General features: G+C 39.5%; 1 protein-coding gene across 11 annotated transcripts in view; it reads right to left on the bottom strand.

The window, feature by feature from the left end:
• RALGAPB (Ral GTPase activating protein non-catalytic subunit beta) overlaps positions 1-11,966 on the bottom strand; it is a 117,038-nt gene that overhangs the window by 82,637 nt on the left and 22,435 nt on the right. For 10 of the 11 annotated variants that reach the window (XM_017859109.1, XM_017859110.1, XM_017859102.1 and 7 more), the window contains exons 3-5: positions 9,888-10,090; positions 5,264-5,427; positions 2,806-2,992 (exon numbers count right to left, since the gene is read on the bottom strand). In XM_017859109.1, the coding sequence (XP_017714598.1) occupies positions 2,806-2,992; positions 5,264-5,427; positions 9,888-10,090 (554 nt within the window). Of the gene's footprint in view, positions 1-2,805; positions 2,993-5,263; positions 5,428-9,887; positions 10,091-11,966 lie in introns of those variants that run through there. The other variant, XM_017859111.1, reaches the window with a different exon arrangement.

Below are 11,966 nucleotides of genomic sequence, written 5' to 3'. Positions count from 1 at the left end.
AAAAAAAAAAAAAAAAAGAACATATCAAGCAATTCAACTTTTTCTTATAATGTTATGAGTTTTCTCTGCTTCTTGGGAGCACTTCCAGAACTATTAATGGCACTTCATATGGGTCCCATGGTATTATTTATTCCAGGTTTACAGTATTGTATTAAATATAATGAAAAATAAATGAAAACTGAGACATCACTTTTTACTGAGATACACTATTTACTGGAGAGATTAACTGCTCAAGCAGAGATGATTAGTGTCACATGGGTTTTAGGTGAATATTCACAACACTTGAGCTCACTGCCATAGCAACAGGAAGTGGCTACAAAATTATTATAGTAGTATAGTATGTACCACAGTTAATTTTATGCAATTACGATTTATACTGTAGCTTTTATGTTTACACTTCTTTACCTGTTGTTTACATTACTGCAAATGGTATCATGTATAGTCTATAAGCATCTGTATGCATAAGTTTTAATAAATTTTAATTCAGTATAACACATTTGTGTATATTTTATGGTAGTAAACAATATAAGACTAGCATGTACATATATTTTATGCACATGACATACCTTTTGTTTCTTTTTTCAATATATCTAGGCTACATGGTGCACATTTTTTCAAATTGTCTCAAATCTCAAAAAAAAGTTTCCACTACATATAAGTGGACCCACACAGTACAAATATATGTTGTTCAAGGGTCAACTCTATTTCTTAAACAAGATTTGAAAGTCGGGCTGGGCGCAGTGGATCATGCCTGTAATCCAAGCACTTTAGGAGGCTGAGATGGGTGGACTGTTTTGAGGCCAGGAATTTGAGACCAACATGGTGAAACCCCATCTCTACTAAAAATACAAAAACTAGCAGGGTGTGGTGGCACACCTCTGTAATCCCAGCTACTTGGGAGGCTAAGGCACAAGAATCACTTGAACTTTGGAGGCGAGTTCTACAGGCACAAGCCACCATACCTGGCTATTTTTTTTATTTTGTGTAGAGACGGGGTTTTGCCAAGTTGCCCAGGGTGGTCTCAAACTCCTGAGCTCAAGTAATCTGCCCATCTCTTACTCCCAAAGTGCTGGGATTACAGGCGTGAGCCATTGCACACAGCCAGAATAAATGTAACATCATTCTTAGTATATGGGCTGCCAAGGCGAGCACAAATTTAACATCATTCTTAAGGGCCCTAGGATTTTCCAAATAGTGAATGAGCACTGGCTTCAGCTTGCCAGGCACTGACTTCTCCTCTCTAGCTATAGAAGTCCTAGTTGGTGTCTTCTTCCAATACACGACTGTTTAATGCACACTGAAAATCTGTTGTTTGGTGATGCCACCTTCATCAATGATCTTAGCTAGATCATCGGGATCACTTGCTGCAGCTTCTCCATCACACTCGCTGCTTCAGCTTGCACTTTCACGTTATAGACGTGGTTTCTTTCCTTAAACCTCATGAACCAACCTCAGCCTGTTCCTAAGTTTTCTTCTGCAGCTTCCTCACCTCTCACAGCCTTCACAGAACTGAAGACAGTTAGGCCTTGCTCTGAATTAGGCTTTGGCTTAAAAAAATGTTGTGACTGGTTTGATCTCCCATCTAGACCACTCAAACTTTCTCCATATCATAAATAAGTCTGTTTTGCTTTCTTATCATTCCTGTGTTCAGTGGTATAGCATTTTTAATTTTCTTCAAGAACTTTTCCTTTGCATTCACAACTTGGCTAACCATTTGGTGCAAGAGTCCTAGCTTTCAGCCTGTTTTGGCTTTCAACACACCTTCCTAACTAAACTTAATCATTTCTAGCTTTTGATTTAAAGTGAGAGACATGCAACTATTCCTTTCACTCGAACACTTTGAGGCCATTATAGTTACTAATTGGCCTAATTTCAGTATTATTGTGTCTCAAGAGTGGGAAAGAGACGGGAAACAGCTGGTCAGTGGAGCTGTCAGAACACAAACAACATTGATCGATAAAGTTCACCATTTTATATAGGTGTAGTATGTGGCACTCTAAAACAACGACAATGGTAATATCAAAGATCACTGATCACGGGTCACCATAACAGATAATTGTAATTTAAAAGTCTGAAATACGCAAGAATTACCAACATACGACAGAGGCACAAAGTGAGCACATGCTGTTGGAAAAATGGCACCAAAAGACTTGCTTGATGCAGGGTTGCCACAACCCTTCAATTTGAAAAAAAAAAACAAAAAAAAAAAAACATGGTATCTATGAAGCTCAATACAGTGAAGTACAATAAAACAAGGTATGCCTGCATATTAAAATCAGGATTGAAATGAAAAAATAAGTGTGAAAAAATGAACCTAAGAGTGTACTTTCAAAACAGTGATGGTATTCTATATAAATGGCAAAAAGGTAAAATTATTATTATAAAAAAACTGCCTACTTTGGTTACAAAGTAGCATTTATAGTATGGTCCCATTTCTGTAAAATTATATATAAATATACATGGTAGGATTTCAGGAGAACTTTTCTATTATACCATTCTATGGTTTGTTTCTTTAAAATAATGATTATGCATATTTTAGTAATCAAAATAAGAGTCGAATTTTTTTTTGTGGGGGAAGTAGCGTATAACATTTATCTGTTTCTCAAGAATACTTGATTATTCTGAAAGGTTTTAAACAGGCACTAGCCAAACTGTTATATCTATGTTTAAAAAGTGGCTCAATTCTGTATCTAAAGTACAGTAATAACAGGCCCAGCCTTTGTTACAACGTATTCCATGAATGCCAGAAAGCTGCCTAAGGTCAGACAGGGGTTGAAGGAAGGCAGGGCAGTGACAATAACCTACCTGGAAGTGAGCGCACAAATGACCTTGCTCCACTGCTCCACCACTGCTGGGTGATGCCTCCAGTTAGCCACCATCTCCTTGGCTGTTTTCCAATAAGGAGGTGTTGGGAAGCACCGAGTACAAGCTAGTAACCACACCTCAAAGAGAACACCAATCAACTTCTCTGCTAGATTCTCAGCAATGCCACCTTACCAACGAAAAGAAAACACATCTTTGGCAAACTTACTTTTAAAGTAGAATCTTTAAGTCACTGATGTGGGAGAACTGGTCAAAAAATTAAAATAAGTGCAATGTTAAGTTTTGACTTTCAAATAATCATTTAATAGTAAAAATGAGAAGTAATGCTTAGGAGTTCCTGTGCCCAAAATCATAGATACATCAAAAAATTTCTACTTTGAAAGATTTCAAGTTGTCCTGTTCAATTCTTATTGAAGGCCTTAATCCTCCAGCAAGGGGGACAGGGGGACACAGGGGAGAAGGTAAAGGATGACTGACTATGATGACTGACTACTATGAGTCAGTTTCTATGCCAAATAGTTCATACAAATGACCTCACATAATTCTCACATTAATTCTGCAGGATAGGTATCTGTAATACCTAATACCAACTACTAATTATACCCATTTTGAAGATGAGAAAACTTAGATTCAGAGAGTTTAAGCAACTTCTTCAACTTCATGCAGCCAGTAAGTGAAGGAATCACAACAAACACCCATGTCTTTTTACCTCCAAACTTTGCCATACAATGCTCCAAGTATTTGAAAGCCACCCTTCAAGTGGGGGAGAGAGAAGAGAGAGAGAGAGAAACAAATAATGGAGCAAAAGGACTGGTGTTGGGAAGGACAGAGCCTTAACCATGAAAATGGGGCTGTTCCCCTGTTCTAAGTCCTGGAACCAGGTGGAAAAACAGCAGTGGTCTTTACACTGCACAGCTCCAGAAGGCAAAGTTGGGACTCACAGGAAAAGTTATAAGAATGTGTGTTTCAAATGAGCAAAACCAAAGTTTCAACAACAAAGAGCCCAAGAAGGGGATGAATTGTCTGCCTCATGCTGTTGAGATCCTTGGCATGGGGAGTAAGTAGTAGAGAGGTGATGAATCAATGACTGGCCAGCTATTGTCAATACCAGACAGAGTATTCCTATCATTGCATCCCTTTCCACACTGAAATTCCATGCTTCCTTTTAGATATTTCCCTGAACACTGCATCTGAGAACACAAACACAGTCATGTGTGTTAGTAAACAGAGTACACCGATGAATAAGCAACAAGAGAACTTGGAACTAGATGATCAACTTATAGTTTATATACATTGTGCTATACACAAAGCAGGGATTCTGAAATACACTGTAAAGTCTTATAAAACTAGAGGCATTTTAATGGCTAGCTAATGAATGGCAAACTGGCACACTTCCAAATAGAACAGTTAGAAGACTTTGGAAGTTTCATTTGCTGAGGAAAATATCTTCTGTCACTATCAAGTTTTCAGACTCTACTTTGATAACTACTTTGTAATACATTATCTATAGGCTCTAATTTAATTGGTTAGTTATTTTTTCTTTTTTTTTTTTTTTTGAGACGGTGTCTTGCTCGTTGCCCAGGCTGGAGTGCAGTGACACGATCTTGGGTCACTACAACCTCCGCTTCCCAGGTTCAAGCAATTCTCCTGCCTCCACCTCCTGAGTAGCTGGGATTACAGGCGCCCACCACCACACCTGGCTAATTTTTGTACTTTTAGAATAGATGGGGTTTCACCATGTTGGCCAGGCTGGTCTCGAACTCATGACCTCAGGTGATCCGCCTGCCTCGGCCTCTCAAAGTGCTGGGATTACAGGTGTGAGTCACCACGCCCGGCCAGTTGTTTCTTACATAGGCTCTATCCTAACTTTTTTTTTTTTTTGAGACAGAGTTTTGCTCTGGTTGCCCAGGCTGGAGTACAACAGCATGATCTTGGCTCACTGCAACCTCTGCCTCCTGGGTTCAAGTGATTCTCCTGTCTCAGCCTCCCAAGTAGCTGGGATTACAGCCGTCCACCACCATGCCCGGCTACTTTTGGTATTTTTAGTAGAGATGAGGTTTCACTATGTTGGCCAGGCTGGTCTCAAACTCCTGACCTCAGGTGATCCACCCACCTTGGCCTCCCAAAGTGCTGGAATTATAGAGGTGAGGCGCTGCGCCCGGCCTATCCTATTAAACAAGCAAAATTCACTGAGTCCCTCCCTATATTAGCAAAATCATTACTGAAGGTAAAATAACTTCATTAGTGCTAAAGTTATATTGTGCCTGAGGGTTTCCATTCTAAGAACTGTTAATCTTCGTTTGTAAACCGTTATGCCAAAATTTAAATCCCCAATGAGTCTACCACTCACTGAGTTTAAAGATGAACTGTATTTGGAGCTCAGAAATGAATCAGAAAAATAAATAAATAAATAAACAAACAAACAAACAAACAAACAAACCTTGAACAGTTGGTGGGGCCAGAAGTATGTCATTAATCTGCAGAAGAAACAACAGTAAGACTTCCCAGGTTTCTCGGGCCATGAGAGATGACTCACGGGCCAGTTTCTGAATGGCTCTCAGGACCTGTAAGCATAGTCGAATCTGACTGGAACCCTGTTCCTGTCTGAAGAAGACAGACAGATATCACTGACAAGCCTGGAGAAGAGACAGCAACAGCTTCAGGACAGGTGACTTACAGATGTGGCAAGCAGTGGTCCAATGAAGCTCCCTAATATTATCAGCAGAGAGGGCTAGGCATACCATCTTCAGTTTAAAGCTACTTCTTACTCATCGTAAAGTTCAGCACTCTGGGTTCTAAACCTACCATTCCTATGAGAACTGGAAAGCTTCTGGGAGGAAGGCAGGAATACTAGAACATAAACTTCACTTCTGGATTTTCTATGTCTAACACGTGCCTAACACATAATAGCAGGCACTCAATAGGTTTTTGTTGAATTAACAAGTAAATACCCACAGCCACCCTTGCTGCTTACATTTAAGCAGAACGACCTTGGTATTCTTGTTTAATTTTTTTAAACACATATTTGCAAGAATTCTACATGTGATTTTACAGTGCTCACAGTCCCTCTGAAGCTAAGGTCTATTAGAGAAGGGCATAAGGGCCAGAAGGAATAGCTTAATAGGTCCCCAAAATTGATGAGGTATGTAGGCATTGCTTCAGAAATAAATACCTGCTACTGCTGCTCTAATTTCAGAAAAGGACACGTAGCCAAAGATGGAGGCTCCAAGGTTCCCAGGATACCCTGGAACAACAGTTTTAAAACTAACTGCAGGACTGTTTTTTCCAAGGGAAATCTCATAAAGAAGAATTATCTATGTAACAGATCAAAGTATTTTGGCTAGGATTGAGGATGAAGATAGAGGTCCAGGCCCGAGCCCTTACCCTCACTTTCCAAAGTAGAACAGTGAGAATTTTGAGAATAGCAGGAAATCCACTGTATTAGCAAGTGGTAAGCTGGCCTCCAGATCTCTTATGGGAAACCCAAAAAAAGTATCTAATATTACTGAAATAAGTCTTGAGGCCAAGTTTCTACATATTGTCATTTGTCACAAAGAACTGACAGAAACATATCTGAATCAGACTGGGGAGTTTCCTCAAGAAATTCCAGAAAATGAAGTGAGTTCCCTTAGAACTGTCAACCCAACCTTAGAATAGAGTTTCTCAGATTCTGGGCTATGATGCAGAAAACCGGTCACTTACCCTAGAGTTGAAAGCAAATGACACCACTAAGTTTTCCCTAAAGAAGTCAGACCTAAAGTAAAATGATGAGAAAATTGCCTAGGAAGAGTCAAGCACCCTCAGGAGTGGGGAGATGTTCCACATTCAGCTAAAGGTGGATCTAGTCCAGGTAAAGCCCTAAGGCTCAAGCTTGTGTCTACTGCTCTGGCATACTTGAAGGAGAAGAATAAAAAACTAGGGCCGGGCGTGGTGGCTCAAGCCTGTAATCCCAGCACTTTGGGAGGCCGAGGCGGGCGGATCATGAGGTCAGGAGATCAAGACCATCCTGGCTAACACAGTGAAACCCCATCTCTACTAAAAAATACAAAAAACTAGCTGGGCGAGGTGGCGGGCACCTGTAGTCCCAGCTACTCAGGAGGCTAAGGCAGGAGAATGGCGTAAACACGGGAGGCAGAGCTTGCAGTGAGCCGAGATCCGGCCACTGCACTCCAGCCTGGGCGACAGAACGAGACTCCGTCTCAAAAAAAAAAAAAAAAAAAACTATATCATAGCCCCAAACCTAATCAAGTAATATAAGAGGAAGTCCAGAATAAGAAATAAAAATAACCACTAATGGCCCTGGAACTGACACTCTTCCAAGAGTGCATGCCTCCTACATGGTAATTTAGGCCTACCTACCATTTCCAGGTATTTGTCCAATGACGGGAAAGGAAATACCTGTTCCTCAGGTACTGAGGCTCCTCCTCACTCAGAAGGCCTAAATTCAGATGCAGGGTCCAAAGTTCTAAAGCTAACAAGGTAACCTTTACATAAAAACAAACAGAAGAGCTAAACACCAGAGATCTCCTTTTCAAAATATCAAGTTACTTTTAAAAGTAACTTGTGATCTTCAGAAAAACTGCTTTAGAACACTGGTGGTGAATGATAGCCAATGAGTCAAATCTAGCCTGCTATCTTTTATTGTAAATAGAGTTTACAAATCTGGCCTACTATCTATATTGTAAGTGAAGCTGTATTGGAACACAGTAATGATCATTCATTCACATACTGCCTATGGCTGCTTTCATGCCATACCAGCAGAACTGAGTAATTACAACACTACATGGCCCACAAAACCTAAAATGCTATCTGGCTCTTTGTTAACCCTGCTTTAGAACAATAATATGTTTTTTAAAGTACAGTATAGTATATGTGAGGAAATAAAATCTTAATCACCTTTAAAAGGTGATTTACTCTTCGCTCAATCATAAAAAAAAATCAAACTGATGGGCAAAAGAGAAAGGTTACACTCATTCTGACATAATCTCTAGAAAATGGTAAAGGCAGTTCCTTCTATTTTGAGTGTCAGTTTTATAAAACAACTAATTAAGTAAACTTAGATGACAGTTTTGTGAACTATCAGAATCAAATAAACAACTAAAACTTCAAATAATGGGAGATGAGATCCTAACACCAATACCTCGCATTGAAAATATTCAGCTAAGTTTCCTAAAACATTAGCCAGGAAGAGAACTCTAATTCTCAGTTGAGTAGCCTCTCAGAATTTACTAACACTTATGCATGCACACTTTTGAGAAAACAAGGTAATTACCAAATAGCAAAACCATTTATAAGGTAGTCATGTATCTCAAAAGAGAAAAGCAAAGGCACAAGCCTAATTAACTCAAATGCCATTAATTTTTTTCATCAATACAAATTAGCTGAGCACTGAGAGGTAGTAGGCTTACAAAGAGGAAAGAGACACAGTGACAATACTAACTCATGAGACTATCCCAGGCATGAAGAAAAAGCCTAGTAGTCTCCTAAAAAGATAACAAGAAAGTATTAAAACTATTATATCATTTTAGAAGAACCTGCTTATAAACAATATTCTAAGTAGTCCCAACTGTTTCCTGTTTTTTTGTTGTTGTTGTTGTTGTTTGTTGGTTTTGTTTGAGACAGAGTCTCGCTCTGTTACCCAGGCTGGAGTGCAGTAGTGCGATCTAGGCTCACTGCAACCTCCGCCTCCCAGATTCAAGCGATTCTCCTGCCTTGGCCTCCTATGTAGCTGGGATTATTAGGCACATGCCACCACGCCCGGCTAAGTTTTGTATTTTTAGTAGAGACAGGGTTTTGCCATGTTGGCCAGGCTGGTCTCGAACTCCTGACCTCAGGTGATCCACCTGCTTCAGCCTCCAAACGTGCTGGGATTACAGGCATGAGCCACTGTGCCCAGCCTATTTCCTGTTTTTAATTCCATTTGAAATCAATAAATACAAGCAACACACATTTAATTCACACCTAAGGTAAGTATTAAGTACTAAAATACCCTTCAAGTTGGTTAGATGGGGAAAGGAGACACACATTTTAAAAGATAAGCAACAAAACAGCAAGAGATACAAGAGTGATACAGAAAGTATCACATAGGTTCAGAGAAGGTGTGAGCGCTGTGGGCCTGAGTGGTTAGGTAGGACTTCTCCTCACAAGGCGGAACTAAAGAACCAACAAGAATGAGATGTGGTGATGGAGAAAAGGAGGAGGAAGAAGACAAAAAGACATCATGATGGGAAAGATCTTTAAGAGGTCTCAGAGGAATGTCTCACTTATGTAGTCTGACTAAAGAGCAGCATTCATGCAGAATTAAGAACAGCTAGTTTGGTTAGGGGCCAGACTACACCAGGCATTTCATGTATGGTATGCTGTTTACACCTGAGCCAACCGACCAGAGTTCCGGAGAGTTCTCTTTTTTAATTCAGATTTTCCAAAGTAATCTTCCTTCTATATTTAGAAAGTTAAAAACTTACAGAGCTGGTTTTCAAAGTCCCTCACTGTATGACAGAGCAAAAGCTCTAACCAGAACTTTACCAAAGGGAGATTGCCCTACTGTTCCTTGAAGGTATCCTACATTATGACATTTAAGGCCCTTGCCTAAGAAGATGGAAAAAAAGTTAGAAACAAACTATCAAGAGTAATCTTTTGGCTTACTACAAAGTTGCCCACAATTGTTTCAAGTGTCTTCATTCTCTCATAGGAAAGATGCCTCTTAAGGTAGATACATCTCCCTTAGTTGTGTTTAGCCTAAATGGAGACAAGAATTGTGATAGGCAAAAGTATATATTTTTTTGAGTAGAAGTGAAAGATGTTACAGTATTTTAATATCTAAGAGGTATGAGATTTTAGAAGCAACGCCAAAAACTTGTAAAGAACACATACCTGTTAAAAACTCCTAGTAAACATTACATAAGCCCATATTTCCTAACATTCACATTAATATAATCTTTAATTGAACACACGAAGTCACTGTTCAGAGGACTAACAATGAAATCAGCTCCTATACTACAGTAACATTTATGAATATTTTACTATGCCCTTGATAATGGGCCAGATAGACAGGTATAGCTTACCTTGGTACAAAAAGATTTTGTAGGTGTTTTAGTATACTTTGAACATACTGATTAGGCTCTTTAATAACTGGCAATGGAATAGAATCTTTCGGCAACACTAAAGCCATAATCCAGTCTGTATATACATCAACGCAATATTTTACAGTCTCTCCATCCAATGGAAGGGTCAGTCCATAGCAAATTACTTCCATGGTCCATTTTACCTAGACAAAAGAAAATATCCATACAGAATTATTATACATGCCCATCTCAGTAGACTGATTTAAAATGTCAATCTCTTTTATTGCCAAAAGCCTCTAAATTGATATTCATCTCAATGTAAGTATCAGACTTATTTTAGATAATGCATTTTTCACATATCAAACATACAATTTCCCAAGCAAAAGATTTAAGAAGAAAATAAATTACTTATTTTGACTATCAAGCCTATGCTGGTTTTGCCCTTTAGATATTATTATTATTTGCTCTGTGAATTAAAAGTAAATACAGGTCACTTCAATTTTCCATAGAGATTAGAGACGCAAAAATTGAACATTTTAGAGTTTTTTCTCCACTTAATTTGTTTATGTGTAGCATTTAGAAAATCATATAAAGTCAGTCACATTCCATCTCCATATTATGAAAATGAACAAACAAGAAGAAAGATGAACTGTTTGACTCTTATTTTACAACTGTTTCCTCTGCCAAAAAAAAAAAAAAAATACTTAAAATGAAGAACAAACACAGCTGAGAAAGGACTGAAGCTGGGTAAGATCTTAACAAGGCATTTAGCCACACTGAATGAGTCCCTGTCTCCTGACCTAGCTGAATCACATCCTAAGGACTGAGAGAACTTGCCTAAGAGGCTGCTGAACCACTAGGCTGCCTGCAGTTGTAATCGTAGAGATTAAATAATCTGGCCCAAGTCACTGGTTTATAAAAGGTAGAGCTGAAAACTTGAACCCTGCTCTTCCAACTACAAATTTGAAGCTATTCTCACCATGCCATTAACAGAGTTCTCCGGCAAATGGGTATCTGGGTGTTAGCAAGAAATCTGGGCAGACCCAGGATCTCCTTGTGGACAAGATGGAGACATATGGCCCAGAGGATGGTAGAATGGCTAGATTTACAACTGGTCAAGATACCACATTACAGAGTAACAACAGATTAATGTGCCAAGATCATTTTGGAAAAAGGTGCTCAGTGGCATGCCAAAGGCTCTGCCAAGATTTTAACTTAGGGGGAAAAAAAAGAAAACAGTGTATGCTGATCATCTGTAGATATCACAAAGCTAAAAAGGATGGCCAACTTGCTGGACAGAAATTCAGGATTCAAAAAGACTTCAACGGCTTAAAACCAAAGTTAAATCTAACAAGATAAATATATATATTACATTTTTTAAGCTCAAAAGTAACTACAAAGGTTAAGGGTAAGAAATATATGGTTTAACTGCAGTAAGTATTAAAGAAGCCTATAACAGCACAGTGAAGCTGCGACAAATTTGGAGCAGGGTGTAGCAAGATTTAGCCACATAACAGAAGAGATTCTAAAAGACATTGCAGGTCCCTAATTATCAGATGAAAAATCAAGAAGATATCTTTGGTGGCATCTTCACACAGTCGTTTAATTTTATAATTCTAGGCTGGGCGTAGTGGCTCACACCTGTAATCCCAGCACTTTGGGAGGCCGAGGCGGGTGGATCACCTGAGGTCAGGAGTTCGACACCAGCCTGGCCAACATGTCAAAACCCCGTCTCTACCAAAAATACAAAAATTGGCCAGGTGCAGTGGCTCACACCTGTAATCTCAGCACTTTGGGAGGCCAAGGTGGGCGGATCACCTGAGGTCGGGAGTTCAAGACCAGTCTGGTCAACACAGAGAAACCCCCGTCTCTACTAAAAAAAAAAATACAAAATTAGCCAGGCGTGGTGGCGCATGCCTGCAATCCCAACTACTCGGGTGGCTGAGGCAGGAGAACTGCTTGAACCTGGGAGGCAGAAGTTGCGGTAAGCCAAGATCATGCCTTTGCACTCCAGCTTGGGCAACAAGAGCAAGACTCTGTCTCAAAAAATAAATAAATAGGCCGGGCTCGGTGGCTCAC

Source organism: Rhinopithecus bieti, unplaced genomic scaffold, assembly GCF_001698545.2.
Source record: "Rhinopithecus bieti isolate Rb0 unplaced genomic scaffold, ASM169854v2 scaffold_38981, whole genome shotgun sequence".
NCBI classification, from domain to species: Eukaryota; Metazoa; Chordata; class Mammalia; order Primates; family Cercopithecidae; genus Rhinopithecus; species Rhinopithecus bieti.
Note: the sequence above shows the minus strand (reverse complement) of the source record. Positions and strands in the feature narration are given on the sequence as shown.